The sequence below is a fragment of the Leopardus geoffroyi genome, chromosome C2 (assembly GCF_018350155.1).
Source record: "Leopardus geoffroyi isolate Oge1 chromosome C2, O.geoffroyi_Oge1_pat1.0, whole genome shotgun sequence".
NCBI classification, from domain to species: domain Eukaryota; kingdom Metazoa; phylum Chordata; class Mammalia; order Carnivora; family Felidae; genus Leopardus; species Leopardus geoffroyi.
The window spans coordinates 66,250,240-66,275,925 of record NC_059333.1 but is presented as its reverse complement, the minus strand read 5'-3'; the positions used below and the strand labels follow the sequence as shown (position 1 = coordinate 66,275,925).

Sequence of the window (25,686 nt, the reverse complement as noted above, 5' to 3'; positions counted from 1 at the left end):
CTCACGGTTCACGAGTTCAGGCCCAGAGTCAGGCTCTGTGCTGACAGCTCAGAGCCTGGAGCCTGCTTCAGATTCCATATCTCCCTCTCTCTCTGCCCCTTACCTGCTCACACTCTGTCTCTCTGTCTCTCAAAAATAAATAAACATTAAAAAAAAAAAGTGGTCTTCACTAGCCACCTCCACTTTCTCATCTCCAATTCATTCTTCAAGCCATGCCCTGATTCCACTGAAATGACCCTTACTCAGGTCATTAAATTAATTGATCTCTTTTTAGACTTCATTCTATTTAGCCTCAATCCATATAACACTTAACCATCTCCTCTGTTGCTCCTTTCTGAAATCTTCTCTTTTATTAGCTTTACCATACATAAATGTTTCTGCTTCCTATCAGCTGCTTCCATTGGCTCCTGCACTCCACCTACCCATTTAATGTTGATATCACCCTGAGTTCCAGTCTTCATTCACTTTTTATGCTATACCCCTGACCTAGTCTTAATCCCTCTTACAACATATCCCCAAGCCCCGCCTCTTTCAAATCCCTTTTTCTGACTTCACAGTTGATACTGTGAGATTGACATTGTTTAGTCAATTCAGATTCCATGACCAAAAACCAGACTCAAACCTTACCATTAATATTGTTCTACCTCTGTGTAGTTTCTATCTCAGTTAATAGCACTACCCTCCATCCATTCCTCATTCTGCTTTCCTTTGTCTCCCTACACATCCAGTTAGTCACCAAATCTCAGATATTTAACTTCTCAGATGTCTCTTAATCTGTCCTCTGTTGCCCATCTCCATTGCCCAAGTGTAGCCCTGATCTACTTTTCATCTGGGTTACTGCAGTAGCCCCCTAGTTAGTCTAGCCCATTTCCAATGTAGCTACTACTCTCTTTCCAGCATTTTTTTTTTTTTTTTTAACAAACGCAGACCTGGTTTTCAAACATAGACTTCTACTGCTTATACAACTCCTTAGATAACCATTTAAGATCTTTTGTAGTTTGGCTCTAATCTACAATTTCTGCTTATCCCTTTTTTTTTAAATATGAAATTTATTTTCAAATTGGTTTCCATACAACACCCAGTACTCATTCCAACAGGTGCTCTCCTCAATACCCATCACCCCTCCTCTCCTCCCTCCCACCCCCAATCAACCCTCAGTTTGTTCTCAGTTTTTAAGAGTCTCTTACGTGTTGGCTCCCTCCCTCTCTAACCTTTTTTTTCCCCTTGGTTATTCCTTTTAAAGTAACTTGTGCTTTCATTATATAAGGTAATAGCTGTTTCTCAAGCATACCACATACTTTTATCACCATATCTTTGTTCATGTTCTTCCTTGTTTCATGACTCTTCTCATTTTGCACCTCACAAACTCCTATTCATACTTTAAGACAAATTCTTCTCCATCAAAATGTGGGCCCTGGGCCAGCAGCATCAGTATCATCTGGGAACTTGTTAGAAATATAAATTGTTGGGGTCCTACCCTTGACCTTACTGAATCTGAAACTCTAGGGGATCATGACCATATCTGTATTTTAACAAGCTCTTCAGGTGATTCTTACCAATGCTAAAATCTCAGAACCACCTTTCTAAGGAACAGTTCCTTTAGCAATGCCCATAGCACTTTACATATACCTATATAACTTACCACATGGTTTCATAATTATACTTACCTATACACTTATCCATCTCCTCTACTATAAATTGGGTCCTCAAGTCAAATACAATATTTGCTATCACCTGCCAAGGGGCCTGGCACATAGGAGGTGCTTGATAAGAATTTGGAGCCTAAAACATACTCCATCCCCTCCAGGATTTGGTCCAGTTAGAGTGCATACAAATACACAGGACTGAGTAATCAAATGATGTTTTTACTCTTAAACGCTTACACGTGTCACACAAGCCAAAAGCACATATACTGACAATACCAAGTGTCAGCAAGGATGCAGAGAAACTGGATGTATCATACATTGCTGATGGGTATGTAAAATGGTGGTTACTTTGGAAAAAAGTTTGGCAGATTTGTATAAAATCAAACATATGCTCACTGTGCAATTCAGGAATAGTACTCCTGGGTATTTTATCCTACAGAAATGAAAACACAAAAACAAGTGTTTACAGCAGCTTTATTTGTAATAATCAGAAAATAGAAACAACCCAAACATCCTTCAACAGGTGAATGGATAAACAAACTGTGGTGCATCCATATAATGGAAAACTACCCAACAATAAAAAGGAACAAGCTATTATTACTTTGCAACAACTTGGCTGAATCTCAAGGGCATTATGCTGAATAAAAGAAGCCAAGCTCAAGAGGTTACACACTGTGTGATTCTATTTATATTATATTCTCAAGAGACAAATTTATAGTAATAAATAACAGATGAGAGGTTGCCAGAGGTTATAGTTGGGTGAAGGGTGTGACTATAAAGGGATAATTTGATACCAGTTTTGTTTTGTTTGCACGTTGAAACAGTTTATCATCCTAATTATGGTGGTAGTTGCATTCATCTCTATGTATTATAAATTTAATAGAACTATACACATGTGCACACACACACAGAGCACATGTAAAAACTGGTGAAACTCAAATAGAGTCTATAGTTAATAGCATTGCACCACTGTCAGTTTCCTGGTTTTGGTAATGTAATCTAGTTATGTAAGAGGTTGTCTTTGGAGAAAGCTGGGTGAAGGTTGAAACTGTTTTGCAACTTCTTATGAGTCTCAGATAATGTCAAAATAAAAAGGTTTTTTGTGGAAAGGATTTGGGGTGAAAGCCAAATTAGAAAGCACTACTTGACATGATGCTAAAATGGGGACCAGGGAGTGGTGCAGAGAGAGCTCTTGTAGAGCTCTACCTCTGGTAGAGGTGAGGAAGGAGAAGAGAGGAGTGGAGATTCCTACCTTGGAGACCTTTTGGTAGAACTTGGTCCAGGCCTGTTAGCCTCTCTCTAGTCTGAGTGCTCACCCCTGTTACCTGGGAGGTTGGAGGGGGGCGGGTACTGGGGTGGAGAGGGAGGTGAAAACTTTGTCCTCAGCAGTTTCCCACATGGGGAGAGAGGTAGGAAAAACCTTTCTTCAATAGACCTTGGTGAGAAAGCAGAGAGAGGGGGATAAGGGTTACTGCTTAACAATGTTCACAAGAGGTAAAGTGTGTCAGCAGTGAAAGATTAAATGGCATAAGAACCCAGGCTCTGGAATCAAACTCCACTTCAGATCTCAGCCCCATCACTCACTAGGCATGTGACTAGATCGCTTTATTGAACTTTGCTGAATCTCATTTCCCTATTTAAAAATAGGAGTAATGATACTATATATCTCAGAATTCTGTGATTGCGTTCAGTGGTGTGTGTAGAGCCCTTAGCAACTGCCTAGCAAATATTAAGTATATAGTCAATGTTGGCCACTCTTATAAATTATTCCATATCATTGTCAATATTCTAAGGAATAGAAAACACATGCATTCAGATGATTCTGACTACAATGTAATTTTTGATAAGCAGATGTATTTCAGGATCCTTCAGTACTTCAAACTCATCTTAAAATCAGCATTTAGTCCCTATATGTGTAAATTCAGACAATTTAACTTAAAATTCATAGTTGTTACTTTCTATTACAGGCCTCTTATGTGCTTTTTGTTTTAGATACGTTATCTCTGACCTTTATAGATCTCATGAGGATAAATATTATTTTCCCCATTTTCAGATAAAGAAACCACCTGAGCATGGTTAAGCAAATCACCCACCATACATAACTAGTTGGTCTAGTCTGTCTACTTGGAAAAGCCCATGCTTTTCCCACTGCGTCATGTTAGCCTCAGTGTTAATCCACGAAAGCTGCTTAAACACACACAGATTATCTAATAGTTGTTCCTTTCATGACAGATTACAGGATAGAACACACAACTCTTGTCACAGCCTAGGGCAGACACTTCCAGGCCATTCTGGGGCTAAGACTTGAAGACTTTTGGCAGTGTTGGAAACCAAAAGCCCAAAGCCAGTTGTGGCAAGAATGCAGTCTGGGATTCCAGCCAATAGGTAAAGCCAGGAGCCATGAAGGGAGCCCTGCCAACGTCCAAGGTCCAGGCCAGCACTCAGAATTGAAAAGGGCAGGCAGAGCCCAGCAGAAGGCACTGCAGAGAACTCAGGATTTCCTCTTTGTCCTCTTGATGATAAATGCTAGCAAATGGCACCTTTGAGGAGCCTCAGTTGAGGAGGCAGGTGAAAATGCTTGGCCCCCAGTGCTGCTGCTGGACATTAGAAACCAGGATCAAAAAGACCCCTAGCAGAAGTTCATTATCAGTAGGATGGACACAGGGTCCCAGGTGGCCAGGGTAATCCAGGGGGGAAGTGAAGGAACATAGGAGGGAACCAGGAATCAGGACATCTGCATTAGCTGTCCCATTGTGGTCCCCATCTGGCTGTAAAACTGCATGCAGATCCTGTCATTGTAAAATGAGAAAGTCAGGGGCAATCACTGGTTTAAGTGGTGTTTCTCATGACCCTTAGACGCCAATCCTGTCCTAGGCAATTTGTGGGGACAGAGTGGTGGGGAGCAAGCAGATCGCACCTTGCTAGCAGTCTCCCTTTTATCTCTTCTAAGTACAGACTTCTAAGAGCCTTTTAAGTCTAATGATTTATCCAGGATAACAAACAGTAAGTGTCCACTAGGTTCAAGGCCCTGTAGAAGGTGCCGATAGGTAAAGCTAGGTAAAACCCAGTCCCAGCATCATGAATTCTTCCCAGATTCTGGCCCAGTGGGGAATGATGCTAGCAGCGGAGTTGGTCAGGATTCCTCTCAGACTCACTCAGGCCCAAAGTTCTCCTGCCACAATCCTGAGGACCAGAAAGGAGGGGAAGAGGGAAAGGAAACCTTCCCAGCATGGCAGGCAAATGTTTTATGCCTCAAAGACATCAATGTACATGTTACCTGGTAGATGATAGATAGTGTTCTGGTTTATAGTCTCTCTCCCATGATTGGGTGTTTTATGGGGCCAATTGCACTTGTGCTTTATGCTCTACTTAAAATCAGGGCATCTGCTGTGCCCTTTGGGAAGTGCTGCAAGTCTCCTGCTAGGGATTGGCCCAGGCAAGGCCTTCTCCCAAAGCTGAGGGGAGAAAGGAAGCTGAAATCACTGCTTTATAAATTACAACACATGCCTACACTGTCGGGTGGGTCTGAGGTTATATGAGTGAAAAGGATTTTTGTGTTTCTAGTGTTTTTTTCCCCCCCCCTGGCATTTAAAAAATGCATTTAAAGGGCACCTGGGTGGCTCAGTCAGTTAAGAATCGGACTCTCAATTTCGGCTCAGGTCACGATTCCTGGTTCATGAATTCGAACCCTGCATGGAGCCCAACATGGAGCCCTGTGCTGACAGTGCAGAGCCTGCTTGAGATTCTCTGTCACTTTCTCTGCCCCTCCCCCATGCCCTCTCTCCCTCTTTCTTTTTTTTTTTAATTTTTTTTTTTAACATTTATTTATTTTTGAGACAGAGAGATACAGAGCATGAACAGGGGAGGGGTAGAGAGAGAGGGAGACACAGAATCTGAAACGGGCTCCAGGCTCTGAGCTGTCAGCACAGAGCCCGACGCGGGGCTCGAACTCACGGACTGTGAGATCATGACCTGAGCCAAAGCCGGACGCCCAACCGACTGAGCCACCCAGGTGCCCCATCTCCCTCTCTCTTTCTTAAAAATAAATAAGTGAACATTAAAAAATAAAATAAAATAAAAACACATTTAAAATATGTTACAATTGCATGAGTCATGGCAAAAATATATTTAGAAACTAATTTTTTAAAAAATTGATGTGGAATGTGGCCATATTACTCCTCATTAAAGCCATTCAAGCTCTTTTCTTTTTTTTTTTTTAATGGTGATTTATGTTTTGGAGAGAGAGAGAGCGAGCATGAGCGAGGGAAGGGCAGAGAGAGGCAGGGACAGAGGATCCCAAGTGGTCTCTACACTGACAGCAGAGAGCCCAATATGGAGCTTGAACTCACAAACCGTGATATCATAACCTGAGCCAAAGTCAGATGCTCAACTGACTGAGCCACCCAAGTGCCCCTACAAGCTCCTTTCTAGTAAGGGTACCCTTGAGGGCTCTTTTCCCCCTCTTATCACCAGCTTATCTTGAATTAATCCATATGCTTTTTCACTACTGTCCTAAATGTGTGCTGGTAAAATGAAATAATGGGCATTTGGTCTTATATCTAAATTTCTGCATTTTAGCTTTAAAAATATTTACAAGGATGTATTTTTTAAAATTGATCCTTAGGCCTATTTATATAGACTAGGAGAGCTATATATTCTGAAATTTGTTCACTAGAAATCTATATGCATATTCACATATAAATATCTATAATGAACATACATTCATATACATAGATTTTGTTAAATGACCCAGTGGATACTGAGAAAACAACTGCTAATATTAAAATTTTATTCTATTTTAAAAGAGAAAAGGCAGAACAAAAAGAAATTGTCATTGTAGTGAAAAATATGGAAACCAGGGAGGTAGTGTCCAAGTGAGCTGAGGACAGAAATTATATCATATTTGCCTTCCTATCTTCAGTTCTTCTTAATACTTTAACAAATAGATATTTAGAAATTGTTGAATTAATGTTTGACACAGGAAGATTACTAAGTGTTTGTTTGGACTCACAAAACATCCAAACACTGAGGTAATCTGCTAAAGGGTAACTTGGGGGCAGGATCATTAGCAAGTTTTCTTTTGCATTTAATAGTTAAATATTTCGATGATTGATTGATTGACTGGGGGACTGATTGATTGGGATATAAATTCTAAAGCCTCTCTGATAACCAGGTCAGCCTGTTGTTCCTGCTTAAGGTAGAGAGGCAGAAATACAAAGTGTAACTGGCTTATTAATAAGCCAGTAGTAGGGAAAAGAAACTTGTCTCTGCAATAAGCTGAGAAGGGAAGAGCGGGAAGGGAATGTAGATTTCAGCAAGTGCAACCACCACTAATCAAGCAGCTGTCCTGCAGGCAGAATGTCTTTGTTCTTCCAGTTCATCTCCAGCTTCAGCAGCTGTAGGCCTGAGCTGACAAAATAGGAAATAGGAGTTCACTCTCCCCATGTAAAACAAAATGATGCAGACACTACAACTAGAGGAAAGCAGGCAAATTTAGAGAGGCAAGGCCCATCCTGAACAAGAAGCAGGGCTGAGAGTTTTAGCTTGCTACAAAACATAATTTAGTGGCTGCAAGCATGTAAAGAGAAGGCATGCATCCTAGCCTAGCTGCAAGCAGCAAATCAGTCCAAGATCAGCAGATTTTCTGAAGTCAGGAAATGGGATGCATGTTGTTAACCTCTGAGCAGATGTCAGCTGAGACTGTAATCTGTGTGGTCGTGAAGATGAGGTCTCATTCGTCAACTGCTTGACAAGGGCTGTCATCATATCACTGGGCCTACATAGCCCTCGACACATGATGTAAGAGACATATTGGACAAAAGCATTTCCTGGGGGAATTCTCCAGGAAGAATTCAGCCAATGGAAAGAAATCTTTCAAGTGGCCTGATTTCATTGGAGACAAGTAAACACATGTGTGTGTGCATATATGAATATATACATCCCCAAGACGCTGCACTTTCCTAGAAACAAAGAGAATGGGAACACAAAAAGCTTCACAAGCATCCTGTTAGGATTCTTTCTCTCATTTATTTTTAGACTTCCTCAGCACCATGCTGAGTGGGGAAGCAAAGGAGTAGATCACCCAAATGACAAGGCTTTTCAGTGATGGTTTGTGATGTGTAGATTTGTCAAAAACCAGTGTCTGTGGATGTCCACAGCGACCAAAATATCTTGGCCCTTTTGTATTTGGTAATGCTGTGAAGTTCTTAGCCATTCCAGGAGGGGCTTTCTAAAACTCCTACCATAACCCAGAATGTACCCTCTTGTCTTAACACACAGACATTGAACCAAATCTTGACTCTCCCTCTGTCAGAGATCTCTGCTGCTTTAGAGCCATTTGGCATACTTTTGGGAGGATGAGAACCTCATCCTTCTGCCTAACAGAGGAGAGCATTGCCAAGGAAAAATGAGATTAGGGAAGAGAACAAAGAAAGGAAGAAGTGATGGGCCTTTCATATCTATTAATGAATTCATTCATTAATTCAACAAAAGGTTATGGATTACTTGCCATTTTGCAAAGACTATGCTAGGAGCTGAGATACAGATGAGTAAGAAACAGCCCAGCTTTTGAGGGGTAGAAACTGTCTAGTGAGACGAACATAAAAAGCTAGTAATATAACATGACAATTGTACTGATGCACATATACCCTGGGGTATTATAAAGCTATAAAGGAGGGCACCAAACCTAGACTGAGAAATCATCCAGACAGATATGTGCTCTTATTTCTTTAAAACTAATGAGGTGGGTCACTCACAAAGAAAACGTTAAAGAGTACCTCATAGAACAAATAAAAACGTTAGTTGGTAGTACAGTAAGCCCTCCTGATTGGTGTTGGAGGCTATTGGTTTTGGTGGCAACAGTCTACAAGGTTACATAATTTTCTCCCCCAACACCCAGCTGCTTGGATATAAAGGAAAACAATCGATTGAAATTTTGATGGGAGTTCTGTCAGGCAGATGCAGCAAAGGAGCTTGTTTGGAAAAGGAAGTGGGTGTTGCTGAGAGAACAGTTCAGATGACCAACCAGAGGTTTCACATTGGGCAGAGAAAGGAGACTGTGAGGAAGCTGAAGAGACAGGAAAATGGAGGTCTGTAGGCTGTCAACAAGCAAGTGCATTAGAAGTGAGCATATGAAAGGGCTAGAGGATAGGGGACTTATTCATTCATTCATGAAGTATTTACTGAGTGTTTTCAATATGCTAGGTACTGTTCTAGTACTGGGAGTACATCATGACCCATTCCAGTGGGGAGGAGAAGATGATAAACAACTACATACATATATATATATGCATATGTATATGTATATATATAATGAATATTACTCAGCAATCAAAAAGAATGAAATCTTGCCATTTGCAGCAACGTGGATGGGAACTAGAATGTATTATGCTAAGTGAAATAAGTCAAGAGAAAGACAAATATCATCTGATTTCACTTATATGTGGAATTTAACATACAAAACAGACGAACATAGGGGAAGGGAGGAAAAATAATATAAAAACAGAGAGGGAGGCAAACCATAAGAGACTCTTAAATACGAAGAACAAACTAAGGGTTGCTGGAGGGGAGGTGTGTGGTAGGGGGATGAGCTAAATGGGTGATGGGCATTAAGGAGGACACTTGTTGGGATGAGCACTGAGTGTTATATGTAAATGATGAATCACTAAATTCTATTCCTGAAACCATTATTACACTATGTATTAACTAACTTGAATTTAAATAAATTTTTAAATAAATAAAAATAAAATTGTGTAATACCTTAGAAAGTAAAAAGTACTATGGTGGGATGGAGATAGACTAGAACAGGATAAGAAAGATTTGGAATTCTGAGAAAGAGTGCGATTTTAAAATCTTTTTTTTTTATTTTTTTTTTAATGTTTATTTTTGAGACAGACAGAGACAGAATGCAAGTGGGTTAGGGGCAGAGAGAGAGGGAGACAGAATTGGAAACAGTCTCCAGGCTCCAAGCTGTCAGCACAGAGCCCAACGCAGGGCTTGAACTCATGAACTGTGAGATCATGATCTGAGTTGAAGTCGGAGGCTCAACCAACTGAGCCACCCAGGCAAAAGAGTGCGATTTTAAATGGGGTTGTAGCCCTGATTGAGAGGGTAACACTTGAACAAAGACAAAAAAGGAAAAGAGGGAATGAGTCATGGAAATATATGAATTAGAATATTCTATAGCGGGAGAACACCCACTTCAAAACCTTGAAGTTTTGAGTGCCTGGTGTTTTCAAGGAAGAGCAAGGAGGCCTGTGTGGGGTGGAGTGGGCAAAGGGAAGAAGCAGGAAATGAGATAGATAATGAGGGCCAAAAATATAACTTGTACACTCTGGTAAAGACTTTGACTTTTCCTCTGAGTCAGATGACTTCTGAACAGGGAAGTGACATGGTCTGCTTTACCTTTAATGGATTGTTGTGACTGCTGTGTTGAAAATAGACTTAGGAAGGGTCCAGAGTTGAAGCAGAAAGACCAGTTAGGAGGCTATTGTAATAATCCAAATGAGAAATGCAAAGTCAGACTTTGATCAGGGTGGTGGTAGCAGAGGTGGTAAGAAGTTGGATTTTGGATGTATTTCAAGGATAGAGCCAATAGGATTTCATGACAGATTGGATGTGGGTGGTGAGCAAGAATCAAAGATGACTTCAAGATTTTGGGTCCAACCAAATAGAAAGATGGAATTGCCATTATCTGAACTGGGGAAGAATGTGGGAAGAACAGGTCAAGGGAGAAGACTAAGAGTTTGGTTTTGGATACATTGAGATCAAAGAGGGGGATGTCGGTTTTCAAAATTTCTGAAGTGGAATCATTCTTAATGATCATAACACTCAGGGTGTGACCCTGGGGGTGGGTATCTAAAAGTGGAATAAAGTGAAGTCATTATGATCAAAGAATTTAGAACTCTGGAGGTTGAAAGGTCAATGAAAGCTCCTAGGATGGTCACCTAGAATGGTAGCCCAGACAGGAGAGGAGGGGACAGGGCCAGTCTTCTCTCACCATTATGATGCTGAGTTAGAATATAAGTGGTTAGAAGTCACACAGATATTGCTTTGAGATGTGCAGAATTTGAATTGGGTTTAGATTTTGAACCTAAAACATTAGAAATAAGCAAGGTAGCAAAATGATGGTGTTTGCTAAATCAAACCAGAAAACATAATGATAAAGCTGTTTGGAACATATCCAGATGAGATCGATTTATAACCCCACTGTAACATGAATCAAAAATAGTGAATCGAAAAAGAAATTCAATGAATTCTCATGATTTAATCTTAATTGTTTTATTAAAAATTGTTTTTGGAGAGACATTTATACTTGGTTTGTTTAAAGCTTACTGACATCATTTATATCAATTCATATAGCATTTTAGAAACCATGGTCCTGTCACATTTTAGGAAAATTTTCTAATAGCCACAAGAAGTACCCTCAGTCCCATTTGCAAGCCATGTTTCCAAACTCAGTTCTTAACCATAATTAAGAAGAGAGAGTAGGATGACCAGTCAGTCCTCCATAGCAGTTATAATAAACCTCTAAGTTCAGAAACCAATATTTGATAAAGACTTTTAAAATATCATACCTGTGGGGTGCCTGGATGGCTCAGTCAGTTAAGCGTCTGACTCTTGGTTTCGGTTCAGGTCATCATCTCATGGATCGTGGGTTTGAGCCCTGCATCAGGCTGCATGCTGTCAGTGTGGAGCCTGTTTGAGATTCTCTCTCCCTCTCTCTCTGGCCCTCCCCTACTTGTTCTATCTATCTGTCTCTCTCTCAAAATAAATAAATAAACTTAAAAAATATATATCATACCTGTGATTCATGAGTTCAAGCCCTGCACTAGGCTCTCTGCAATCAGCACAGAACTTGCTTTGGATCCTCTGTCTCCCTCTCTCTCTGCTCCTCCTCTCTCTCTCTCTCTCTCTCTCTCTCTCTCTCTCTCTCAAAACTAGATAAACATTAAAAATACATATATCAAACCTGTGAGCTGGTGGATGTCACTTAAGCATCAGAATTCATTAAAGAGTATTAAAATTATACTCCAGGTTTATACAAATACAGATGGATATTTATCTTTGTATTGAGACTTACTTGAGAATAGAAACATCAAGAAAGTTCTTGTCTTTACCAATTAATAAATGAAGAGAAAAGATAATGAGATAGCTATACAATCCTTTAAAAAAAAAAAAAAACCCAGCTTGTTTCTGAGTGCTAGTAACACAGTCCAAGCTTTTATCTCTTCATAAATGCAACATAGGTAATCTCAAAGGGACTAGATATTTATAATTAAGTATATAATATTTAAATTGTCTTGTTTTGTGGAAAGTATGTGTTTGTGGGTGATTAAAAGATTCAGCATGTGTGGGTTTCATCTTTTAGTTCAACAGTAAAATATAAGTGACATTGGTGCTTGAATTCTTATTCAAGTAGCAAAGACATTCCTCAGACATACATAATTCATCTGCTGAATAGATGATTCACCTTTCAGTAACTTCACAGGTGTTAACTTTGCCAAACAAAACAGGTAAACCATCTTCCATTCATTTTTTTTCTGATGCAAGTTTTAAGTAAAATTTTTTTACAAAAAATATAAAAATATACATATGTAAGTCCATAACGTCCATTTAGAAAATGAATTTGCATCCACTTCTGAGATGTGAGGATTATGTAATGTATATTTTGTCAAAAAATAACTAAATTGGGCTCCTCCTAACTAAATCAGGAGGGAGGGGATTCTAAATCATGGTTTCATGCAGTACTGAATTACACAAAGAAGATCTGATTGTAGAGTGGTGTTCAAATAAAATAGTCCCAGAAAAGAATGAAGAAAGAAACCTACCCAAACCCATCCGTGATCTGAACAATACAGACATGTGTGACTGTGAAACTTGGGCAGCTGCTTGGTAAGGACGTCAGCATCATATATTCATGGCTCATGCTTATGTGTAGCCATGGGGAAGAATAGCCTCCGTTATTGGACTTCGAAGAGTCTACCAGTGGTCGTACCACTGCATAGGCTTTTGACTGAACCAAATAGCTAGTCCCAGGTCAGCGATGGCCCCTTTTCTAAAGCAGTGCCAGCACTGGTCTCTTTAAGTTATTAATTAATAAATGCATCATGAAGCTGATGGTTAACACTGTTCTTACTTTTGCAGTCAATATTCACCCCATGATTCCCCTTCTTCTGGGAACAGCCAAAGAAACTAATGAAGATTACTGTCCATAAGTCTATCATTTGAAAACATGATGACATGAGTGGATAGATAGGATAGGGGCTATATTTTAAATTTGTATACAGGAGGCTTAAGGTAAACAAAATTGATCTGTATATGTGTAGCTCTCTTCCTAAGTGATGAAAGTAGTATTTTAAGAAATAGGTCTGAAAGTAATATGCAGAATGTATTAGGACAGGAAAAAATTGGTGATACAGAGAGCTAAAGGTTACACCAAAAATCTAAAAATTAATACTTTTGCATTACCTTAGAGTTTTCAAGAGAGTTTGCCACATACCTCATTTGCTCTTTGCAATAATTTGTGGGGTAGCTATGAAGGATAATATTATCTACACAGATGAGGAAACAGGAAGCTAGAGTAAATGACTTGCCCAAAGTCATGCAGCTGTGATTGGCACAGCCAGGATTCCCATCTGTCACACGACCTGTCTGCATTTCCATTGCTCCTAACATGATTGTATCCTATGTGCATGTAGTAGCAGGAATGGAGAGGGAGGGACCATGCAGAAGGATTTTGAAATCACAAGTGAAAGAAATTGGCAATTGATTGGGTATAGGTGGTAAATAGGAGAGGAAAAGGTGATTTGTAGGTTTCTAAAGCATGAAGACAGTGAAATTAATATCGTCAGCTAATGTTAGCAACAAGCTTACTCTGTGCCAGGTCCTGTGTCACACTTTGCTTTATTACCTCAATGAATTCTCACCACTCTTTGATGGGGGGAGAGGCATGTATTATTCTTGTCCCCATTTTATAAGGGGAATACATGAAACTTGTTCCCATTTTTAGAGGAAGAAAAACAATCAAGGTTTTTTCTACAAGACAGGGTAAAGCTCAACTGGACTTATTGGCCTATGATGTCTGTACTTGGGACCTGAGATTCAGGGCGATGGTTTGGTGTTTTTGTGTGTGTGGATGTAATTATGCCACTAGTCACGAAATAATCAAGCCAGGCCATTGTTAGTTATGATGTTTGCAAGTCTAGCACTGCCAAACTGTCTAATGCCTCTGAGTACTTTGCCTGTCGTTAAAGTAGGCTGCACTAAGTAGCTGGTTTTGCCTTGACTCTGGACTTTAGAGTGGCCAGCCAGGTAATCCAGGTACAAAGATAAGAATGCTTTCCTCCTCAGTTATTATTTTAAAATTAAAATATAACTAAGTGTTCAACATTCGCAAAATCAATCAACGTGATACATCACATTAATAAAAGAAAAGGTAAGAACCATATGATCCTGTCAATTGATGCAGAAAAGGCCTTTGACAAATTCAGCACCCTTTCTTAATAAAAACCTTGAGAAAGTTGGGATAGAAGGAACATACTTAAACATCATAAAAGCCATTTATGAAAAGCCCACAGCTAACATCATCCTCAGTGGGGAAAAACTGAGAACTTTTTCCCTGAGATCAGGAACACGACAGGGATGCCCACTGTCACCACTGTTGTTTAACATAGTGTTGGAAGTTCTAGCATCAGCAATCAGACAACAAAAGGAAATCAAAGGCATCAAAATTGGCAAAGATGAAGTCAAGCTTTCACTTTTTGCAGATGACATGATGTTATACATGGAAAATCCAATAGACTCCACCAAAAGTCTGCTAGAACTGATACATGAATTTAGCAAAGTTGCAGGATACAAAATCAATGTACAGAAATCAGTTGCATTCTTATACACTAACAATGAAGCAACAGAAAGACAAATAAAGAAACTGATCCCATTCACAATTGCACCAAGAAGCATAAAATACCTAGGAATAAATCTAACCAAAGATGTAAAAGATCTGTATGCTGAAAACTATAGAAAGCTTATGAAGGTAATTGAAGAAGATACAAAGAAATGGAAAGACATTCCCTGCTCATGGATTAGAAGAATAAATATTGTCAAAATGTCAATACTACCCAAAGCTATCTACACATTCAATGCAATCCCAATCAAAATTGCACCAGCATTCTTCTCGAAACTAGAACAAGCAATCCTAAAATTCATATGGAACCACAAAAGGCCCCGAATAGCCAAAGTAATTTTGAAGAAGAAGACCAAAGCAGGAGGCATCACAATCCCAGACTTTAGCCTCTACTACAAAGCTGTAATCATCAAGACAGCATGGTATTGGCACAAAAACAGACACATAGACCAATAGAATAGAATAGAAACCCCAAAACTAGACCCACAAACGTATGGCCAACTCATCTTTGACAAAGCAGGAAAGAACATCCAATGGAAAAAAGACAGTCTCTTTAACAAATGGTGCTGGGAGAACTGGACAGCAACATGCAGAAGAATGAAACTAGACCACTTTTTCACACCATTCACAAAAATAAACTCAAAATGGATAAAGGACCTGAATGTGAGACAGGAAACCATCAAAACCCTAGAGGAGAAAGCAGGAAAAGACCTCTCTGACCTCAGCCGTAGCAATCTCTTACTCGACACATCCCCAAAGGCAAGGGAATTAAAAGCAAAAATGAATTACTGGGACCTTATGAAGATTAAAAGCTTCTGCACAGCAAAGGAAACAACCAACAAAACTAAAAGGCAACCAACGGAATGGGAAAAGCTATTTGCAAATGACATATCGGACAAAGGGCTAGTATCCAAAATCTATAAAGAGCTCACCAAACTCCACACCCGAAAAACAAATAACCCAGTGAAGAAATGGGCAGAAAACATGAATAGACACTTCTCTAAAGAAGACATCCGGATGGCCAACAGGCACATGAAAAGATGCTCAACGTCATTCCTTATCAGGGAAATACAAATCAAAACCACACTCAGATATCACCTCACGCCAGTCAGAGTGGCCAAAATGAACAAATCAGGAGACTATAGATGCTGGAGAGGATGTGGAGAAACGGGAACCCTCTTGCACTGTTGGTGGGAATGCAAATTGGTGCAGCCACTCTGGAAAACAGTGTGGAGGTTCCTCAGAAAATTAAAAATAGGGGCGCCTGGGTGGCTCAGTCGGTTGAGCGGCCAACTTCGGCTCAGGTCACGATCTCGCAGTCCGTGAGTTTGAGCCCCGCGTCGGGCTCTGTGCTGACAGCTCGGAGCCTGGAGCCTGTTTCAGATTCTGTGTCTCCCTCTCTCTGACCCTCCCCGTTCATGCTCTGTCTCTCTCTGTCTCAAAAATAAATAAACGTTAAAAAAAATTAAAAAAAAAAAAGAAAATTAAAAATAGACCTACCCTATGACCCAGCAATAGCACTGCTAGGAATTTACCCAAGGGATACAGGAGTACTGATGCATAGGGGCACTTGTACCCCAATGTTTATAGCAGCACTCTCAACAATAGCCAAATTATGGAAAGAGCCTAAATGTCCATCAACTGATGGATGGATAAAGAAATTGTGGTTTATATACACAATGGAGTACTACAGGGCAATGACAAAGAACGAAATATGGCCCTTTGTAGCAACGTGGATGGAACTGGAGAGTGTGATGCTAAGTGAAATAAGCCATACAGAGAAAGACAGATACCATATGTTTTCACTCTTAGGTGGATCCTGAGAAACTTAACAGAAACCCATGGGGGAGGGGAAGGAAAAAAAAAAAAAAAGAGGTTAGTGTGGGAGAGAGCCAAAGCATAAGAGACTCTTAAAAACTGAGAACAAACTGAGGATTGATGGGGGGTGGGAGGGAGGGGAGGGTGGGTGATGGGTATTGAGGAGGGCACCTTTTGGGATGAGCACTGGGTGTTGTATGGAAACCAATTTGACAATAAACTTCATATATTGAAAAAAAAATAAAATAAAATATAACTAAGTATAATTATCAAATGACTATTAATAGAAATATTGAATTTATGTAGAATACATTATTTAGACTAAAAGTCTTAAGTACAATTACCTTACTTCTTAATTGTTATCAGTCACTGTCCAGATTAAGCCTGGTTTTCCCCTTAGGTTAACCACTTCACACATTTTTACCTTGTCATGAGCCTCTGTTGGTGCCGAGGGTATGTCTGAGACCCTGATTGGCCATACCTCCCTCTAATCTTTGAATTGCTCTGTAAACTCATTTAAAACTATTTGACAAAAGAGCCTTCTCAAAGTTCCTGCTTTCAGTCCTTGCTTCCTTTTTCTCTTTCAGTCAGTCAGAGAAAGGAAAAGCAATTGTATATATCAAATAAATAGTGTATGAAAAAAATCCCAAACCTTTTCCAAACGGTGGTTTACCAGCTCACTTCTAAAGGCTCCAAACTGTATCTCTTTAGGTATCTACCTGTTAGTTATTCATTCACTTGCCTGCATGTAGCAGTATCTTAGCAACCAGAAATTTCATGGAGAAATCCTAACTCTTCCCTAATACCACCTGTTTTTTAGAAGTTGGCCTTCTTTTAAAAGACTTGGAGTTATATAAGCAAGAAATGCCAGAATTTAGTTCCTTTAGAAAATAAATTTAAGTAAATCATAACAGTTTTTTACAGGGCTATAAAGAAGTTTCTTCCCAGTGGTCCTTCACTCTGAGGTTGCATTGGAGATTATACTGGTGGGGAAACTCTGTTCACTCCCAGGGCAAAGGGTCATGGCTGTAAGTGTCCTTCTTCCTGATTCGCTCTAGGATTGTGAAGATGTCCAGTCCCAACCTGAACATCGTGACCTTACTTGGCAGTTGTCTGACTTACAGTAGCGTTTACCTCTTCGGGATTCAAGATCGAGATGCTTTAGCGGGAGGCTCAATGGAAACTCTCATTCAGGTGGGTTAAATCTTAAGTTTTTGTTTTGAGAAAAATGTTCAACTTTTGATATCTTTTTAAATCAGCGTCTCCTGTAGGTGGTGGTTACCTTTATCCTCTGAATGGGTACTCTCAGAGGTGATCATTGTATTGCTTAGTGAGGTCCACATCTGTCCCGTGCCCTGTGTGGACTGAAGCTTTGCAGAGTAGAATGTGGAGAACAATTAAGATCCCTCTCATGCCTCTTGCTTCTGTCCCTTTTCCCTGTAGATAAGGCTATCCATGCTGTGCATTGGGACCTCCCTTGTGTTTGGCCCCATTCTGGGGAAGAGCTGGCGACTCTACAAGGTGTTTACCCAGAGGGTCCCGGACAAGAGAGTGGTGAGTAAGCAGCAAGTAGACACTACTTGATTACAAACAGCAACTTTATTATTGATTATTAGCTAGGGAAGTTTGTGTCAGATTAATGGGTCTGGCTCTTATATGGCAATCTGTAGTTCCTGCTTCTCATTTCAAACCCTGGAGTGGTGTGGCCTCCGAAGTCCCCATGCCTGGAAGGCCATGTGTCAGTGCTCTTGGGAGATAGGTCTTTGAACATAGTTCTGCTTCATATGCACCCCAGGCCATGGTACTGCTGGTACTGTGTGAGCTGGCCAACATCTGGCACCAGTGAGAGGGAGAACAAGATGCCCAGAGAGACTGTTGTTTGGTACAAGTGTGAGCTGAAAATGGAGTGAGGGAGAGTGATTACAGGGAAGCTGTAGCAAGTAAGGAGAGCTTTTTCCTTCACTGGAACCCAGGTCTTCTCCATGCCAAATGCCATTCTGTGCACTAAGAAGGATGGGCTTGGAGCAGTGAGCAAGAAAGAGGACACCATTCAGCAGATAGAATCAACCCTAGAAGCTATGTGCGAGCCAAATGAACTAGATGTCCCTGACATCAGATGTCATCCTGACAACATTTCCCCATTTTATCAGCTTCCCTGCCCAAACCTCAAAGCCTGATCATCAAACCCTTGGGCTATAGGCCCTACTCAGACCCAGTATATCACTCAGTTGGAGTTTACTTCTCTGCAATGATTTCTTTTTTTTGCAAACATTATTGAATCATGGTAAATACTTACGAAAAGCTCAGCTGTGAGTAACCATAATATGAAAAAAATTGCCTAAAGGACAAGAAATTCATCTGTCCCTCTAGAACACAGATTCCTTTTTATTTAAAAAATAGTTTTATTGAGGCATAATTGACATGCAATGAACTGCATATATTTAAACTATATGATTTGATAAGTTTTGACATATGTATACACTCATGAAATGTTGCGTAAAATCTGCAGAAGTTTCCTCATGAATCTTTGATATCTCCCTCTCCTGTCCAATCCTTATATCCATTCCTATTCCTGGGTAACTATCGATTTGCTTTTTGTCACTATAGACTAGTTGGCATTTTTCCAAAATTTTATATAAATGGAATAATACAGTATGTACTCTTTTTTTTTTTACCTGTTATAATTATTTTACTTTTACTTGGCATAAGTGTTTTAAGATTCATACATATTATTGCATGCACCAGTGGTTCTATTTGTGTTTTGCTGAGTAATAGTCCAATGTGTAGACATACAGTTTGTTTATCCATTCATCTGTTGATAGATGTTTGGGGTTTTTTCCAGTTTTGGGCTATTAAAAGTAAATCTGCTATGAACATTGTTGTATAAGTCTTTGTGTAGGCATATGTTTTCATTTTTCTTGCTTAAAAACCTAAGAGTAGAATGGGTGGGTCATATGGTAAGTGTATTTTTAACTTTTCAAAAAATTGACTGTTTCCCCAAATGGTTGTACCTATTACATTCCCACCAGCAGTGTATGAGAGTCCTTCATTTCTACATCCTTGCCAACATGTGACTTGGTTGTTCTTTGTAGTCATTCTAATACATGTGAATAGTAGTATCTCATTGTATTTTTAATTTGCATTTCCTTAATGCAATGTTGAGCATCTTTTCACATGGTTCTTTGCTATCCATATGTCTTCTTTGGTGAAATATCTGTTCAAATCTTTTACCCATTTTTTAAAAACTTTAGTTGTTTGTTTTCTTATTATTGAGGGTTTTTTTTTTTAATGTTTATTTTTAAGAGAGAGAACGCGGGCGCGTGCAAACTGGGGAGGGGCAGGGAGAGAGGGGGACAGAGGATGCGAAGCGGGCTCTGTGCTGACAGCAGAGAGTCCAATGCCGAGGGCTCAAACCCACAAACTGAACCAAGAGATCTATACCTGAGCTGAAGTCAGGTATAAACTGACTGAGCTACCCAGGCATCCTTTTATTATTGAGTTTTGAGAGTTCTTTTTATATTCTGGATACAATTCTGTCAGCAAATACATATGCTTTGCAAAGATTTTCTTCCAATTTTTTGTGTCCTTTTTTTCATTCACTTAAGAGTATCTTTCAAAGAAAAGACATTTCTAATTTTGATGATATCCAGTTTACCAGTTTGTTCTTTTATGGATCACGTTTTGGTATCAGATCTAAGAAATGTTTGCCTAACCTAAGGCCTCAAAAAGTTTCTCCTGTGTTTACTTCTAGAAGTTTTAGAGTTTTAGTTTTTACATTTAGGCATATGATCCATTTTGAGTTAATTTTGGAATATGGTGTGAATATGAATCAAAGTTAATTTTTTTGCATATTAATATGTTTATTCAAATCTAGGTCCTTTGAATTTCCATATGAATTTTTCACTTGGTTTGCCAGTTTCTGACAATTTCTGCTGGGATTTTGATTGAGATGTATTGAATCTATAGAACAAATTGTGGAGAACTAACTTCTTAACAATGTTGTGTTTTTTAACCCATGAACACAGTATATTTCTTCATTTATTAAGGTCTTTTCTAATTTTTATCAATAATTTTTTATAGTTTTCAGTGAAGGTCTTTCACACCTTCTATAGGATTTACTCCTAAGTATTTTTTATGCTATTATATGTGTTATTGTTTTTTATTTCACTTCCTGATTTTTTGTTGCTAATATATAGAAATACAACTGATTTTCATATGCTGATCTTCTTTGCTCCAACCTTCCTAAGCTATGTATTGCTCCCATTAGCTTTTTTGTAGATCTTTCAGATTTTCAACATAGATGATCATATCATCTATGAATAAAGACAGTTTCTTTCCAATCTTCTGTATGATGGCACTGTCTAGAAATACCAGTACAATGCTCAATAGAAGTGCTGAGTGCTAGGGTGCCTGGGTGGCTCAGTCGATTAAGTGTCTGACTCTTGATTTTGGCCCACCTCGGGCTCTGCACTGACAGCCTGGAGCCTGCTTGGGATTCTCTGTCTCCCTCTCTCTCTGCCCCTTCCCCACTCATGCTCTTCCTCTCCCTCTCTCTCAAAATAAATAAACATTAAAAAAAGAAAAGAAAAGAAATGCAGAGCACAGACAACCTTGAATTTTTCTTGACCTTATGGGGAAAGCATTCAGTATTTCAAAACTAAGTATGTTAGCTATAGATGTATTGTAGATTTCCTTTATCTAGTTGGGGAAGTTCCCTTCTATTCACATTTTTCTGGGTTTTAATAAAGGGTTTTAATAAAGAATTGATGTTGGGTTCTGTCAAATGCTTTTTCTGTGTCTATTGATCATATTTTTTTCAAATTGTTTTAGTTAATATGGTGAATTACATGGAACGATTTTAGGATCTCAAACCAATCCTGTATTCCTGAGACAAACTCCACTTGGTCATGATACATAATCCTCTTCTTATATTGTTGTCCTCCTCTTCATAAAATTTTGTTTATAATGTGTGTACTCATGTTCTTTTTTTCTTTTTAAAATTTTTTGAAAGTTTATTTATTTTGAGAAAGAGAGAGAGTAGGGGAGGGCCAGAGAGAAAGAGAGAGAGAATTCCAAGCAGGCTCCAGCCCAATACAGGGCTTGAACTCACAAACTGTGAAACCATGACTGGAGTTGAAACCAAGAGTCCAACACTTAACCGACTGAGCCACCCAGGCACCCCTATACTCATGTTCTTAAGGGGTGTTGTTCTGTAGCTTTATTTTTCTTATAAAATATTTTTCTGGCTTTGGTGTAGGGTAATACCAGCCTTATAGTATGAATTAGGAAGTTTACCCTCCTCTTCAGTTTTGGAAGAGTTTGTGCAAAATGCTATAATTGGCATTCACATATAGTATAAGTGTCTCCCAATAGCATGCTTCCATTTCTCCCTCTCCTGATCTTTGTGTTGTTTTTACTTCTACATATGTTATAAGCCCCACACAATTGTTACTAATTTTGGTTTGAACAGTTATATTTTAAAGATATTTAAATAATTAAAATTAACACATACTTTCCCATGAAGGTCATATTTCCTTATATAGATCCATATTTTCATCTGGTATCATCTTCCTTTTGCTGTAAGACTATTAACATTCTCATGCAGGTGTGCTAATGCTGAATTCTTTCAACTTTTGTTTGTCTGAAAAAGTCTTTATTACCCCCTTTGTTTCAGAAGGCTGCTTTTGCTGGATATAGAATTATAGGTTGAGGCTTTCTTTTCTTCTTTCAGTATTTTGAAGTTTTCACTCCACTGTCTTCTCACTTGGCCTTGTATCTGATAGGAAATCTGATGCCATCCTTATCTTTGTTCCTCTACACATACTGTGTCTTTTTTGCTGGTTGATTTGAAGATTTTTTTATTATCACGGGTTTTGAGCAGTTTGATGAAGCAACTGGTTTTTATCTCACAAACACCATGAATCATGTAACTGGTTGTACTTCCTTCTTTTCATTGGCTGTCAAAAACTCAGATCCATATTTCTGCCCCAATTCATGAAGGCTGTGTACTCTCCTCACCTGACCTTTCATCCTAAGTCTCCATATTTTCTCTTTTCCCTGATATTTTTTCAATTTTTCATCTTGTTACAGTATATATACTTTATTAATTTTATTTCTCTAGTTACAAAAGTAACACATCCTCTTTGTAGTAAGTCAAATGATTCATATACATATAAAGAAAATGAAAGTAATCTCTCTTCCACCACCCTTATCTTTTAATCGTATCCTCCAAGTTAGTGGTTGTTTACAGTTTTATGTGAAAACTTGCATATCTCTCTATATGCTCATATCAACATATATAGAAATAATAGTATGTTCATTTTATAAGACCCCTTAATCCATTGTGGGAAAGGCAGGATATGGAAAAAATAAACAAATGAAGATGTTTAATGGTGAAGGTGGTGATATGGACATAATACCATAGCGCATCTTTAGTGTGTGTTTCATCTTTAATGGCTGGATAGGAAGCCCCCTGGGAGGGCTGACCCTGGAGCCTTTAGCACAGAGCACATAGGGTACTCCAGTGCCTGTGTCGTATAGCCAGCAAGCAAAGGAAAATTATGACCTTGACTCTTTTGCAGATAATCAAAGACCTGCAGCTACTGGGGTTGGTGGCAGCCCTGGTGATAGCAGACGTGATCCTGCTTGTGACGTGGGTGCTGACTGATCCCATCCAGTGCCTCCAGATTCTCGGTGTCAGTATGACGGTGAGGGGCCCAATCCCTGGAGAATCTAGTTCCTGAGCTGGGAGGACTGGCTTCTGTGGGTACACTGGGGTCATCCTCCCAAGCAGTTAACATTAACAAGCAGTTAAATGACCCAAAAGGAGGGAGAATTAGGATCCGTGGCTGCTGTGAATGCCCTGCCCCTCGTCTGTAGTGTGTGCTGCCTCCCACTGCTCCTGCTCCACGTGTCTTCCAGTGGCATCTACTGAGATGTTGGCACACTGGAACTGCCTGGCAGTTATCTCTGCTTTCACGTCCACATTATCAGTAGTGAGACTTTCAGCTACAGGAAGTTACCTTCCCCTAATTGTTGAGAAGTAAAGGTAGTATTTTGAGATGGTCTGTGGAGTCAGTGAGCCCTCATTCAAATCCCACCTACCAGCCATGTGACCTTGGGAAAGTCATTTAACCTCGCTAAGGCTCTATTTCCTCATAGGCAAAATGGTGATGATATTACTTCCTATTTCATAGGGCTGTGGTGAAGATTAAGTGAAACAATGCAGGTAAAGGGCTCAACTGTGCCTAATACATAGTGTTCAGTCAACAGGAAGTATTATATGTCTCCAGCCTCACAAGGGGTGAAGAATACAGTGGACTCTTGACATTGCAGATTTAATATTTACAGTTTCAACTGTTAACAAATAGCAGAAACATGATGTGAAATCCTTTGTAATTTTGCTGATACACTAGTTTGAGTCACTGTGGTAGCAAAGCATTAACTGGGGAGTAAACCCCACCGCTACCAAGTATCCACATGTCAGCCAGACTTTATCGTCTTCTCCTTTAACCCATAGTCAACTTGCATTTGGATTCTAATGGAGTCACCTAAATGTTAGAGTTTTTACATATTAAGGGGGAAATCACAGAAGTCACACTCCAGGATGTTCACAAAGATTTCCTGTGTGTTCCCGGTAATTGTGGGTTCCCTCAGTCCTGACTCTGTGTCCTTCCTAGGTGACAGGGAGAGACGTGTCCTGCTCTCTGACCAGCACACACTTCTGTGCTTCCCGGTACTCTGATGTCTGGATTGCTCTTGTTTTGGTATGCAAGGTTGGTAACCACATGTCCTTGGGATACACCCTGTCACAAACAAAATAGATGTGAAAAGGGAATCACAGGAATTAACAAGGTGATTTCTGCAAAGAATCTTGAACTCCAAGGAGACCTCTGTTGATATAAAATCATGACCCTTATCATTTCTCTACTTTTTATTTGTCTTGGGGTCACTTTTCCAACTCTATTTAGTCTCCCTCATTCAGTTTTCCCCAGATCATATGGAATACAACCACTGTTTCTCCCATTTCTTGGTCTGATTTTTTAATTGATTTAGTAATACAAGTTTTCTCCCCAACTCTCTGCAAGGGAAATTATGAGGAGACATTTTATCCAGCTTTATTTTTTCTCTTGAGTGCCCTCTTGGGTTTTTTTCAAGATTTGAGTCAAGGCATCCTGCTGCCTTCCACTGACCTTTCTCACTCTGACTGGAAGCAGAGCTGGCCCCTAAGACAGATGGCAACATCCGCGGTGTCCTTTAAGTGGTTCCAGCTGCCTCGAAGTGTCCCCAGACTGCCCTCGATTTCCCTCATTAGCCTCATTTGTCTCTGTTAGATGGCAAAAGTAGGACGTTACTTCCGCAGGTACAGAATACCTACACAGGACACTAATGGAGGTTCTTAGAACCAACTATCCTAGTAACTGGTTTTCAGCCTGGAGAAACAGAAAATCTGGCTATGAGGGGTGTGGGCAGGCCTATTTCAAAGAACAGGGCAAGCCCTGAGTGGCAAGAGACTGCCTGTTGATTCTCAGGACAGAGAGGCCTGGTTGACTGATTGCTGGCAGAGGAGAAGAAACTTTTAAAGAAATATGTGGTCTTTAAAGGTAAACTTTACTCATTTTACCACTAGGAAAGCATTCAAGTGATTGCTTCTGAGAAATGCGTCCGGGAATGGGCAGAGTTGGATAGGGAAATGTTGCTTTTTGATTATATGCACATATTACATTGATAGAAATGAGTTTTTTTATTTTTGGTTTTGTTTTGTTTTTGAGAGAGAGAGAGAGAGCGGGGGGAAGGGTAGAGAGGAGAGAGAGAATCCCAAACAGGTTCCACCCACACTGCCATCTTGGAGTTCTATGAGGGGCTCCATCCCACCAACTGGGGGATCATGACCTGAGCTGAAATCAAGAGTCATCTCTCAGACTGAGCCACCCAGGTGCCCCTGATAGAAATGTTTTTAAAAGAGAACACTGGAGGGTGCCTTGGTGTCTCAGTTGGTTGGGCGTCCAACTTAGGCTCAGGTCATGTTTTCACCGTTTGTGGTTTGAGCCCCACATGGGGCTCTGTGCTGACAGCTCAGAGCCTGGATCCTGCTTCTGATTCTGTGTCTCCCTCTCGCTGGCCCTCCCCCACTCATGCTCTGTCTCACTCTCTCAAAAATAAATAAACATTAAAAAATAAATAAAAGGGAACACTGAGACGTAAACAGTTCTTGATCTCTAGTTTCTTGCTAATAGTTAAGAAAATGAACTTCAGAATACGACTGAACAGGGTTTGAATTCTGACTCAATCCCTTCCTAGCTGACCCTGAACCTCATT

General features: G+C 39.7%; 1 protein-coding gene across 3 annotated transcripts in view; it reads left to right on the top strand.

Moving 5' to 3' along the window:
* The window catches only part of GPR156 (G protein-coupled receptor 156), a 118,377-nt gene that overhangs the window by 75,848 nt on the left and 16,843 nt on the right, over positions 1-25,686 (top strand). For 2 of the 3 annotated variants that reach the window (XM_045502163.1, XM_045502164.1), the window contains exons 4-7: positions 17,427-17,562; positions 17,812-17,922; positions 22,950-23,075; positions 24,048-24,143. In XM_045502163.1, coding sequence (XP_045358119.1) covers positions 17,427-17,562; positions 17,812-17,922; positions 22,950-23,075; positions 24,048-24,143 — 469 coding nt within the window. The remainder of the gene's footprint in view (positions 1-17,426; positions 17,563-17,811; positions 17,923-22,949; positions 23,076-24,047; positions 24,144-25,686) is intronic. The other variant, XM_045502165.1, reaches the window with a different exon arrangement.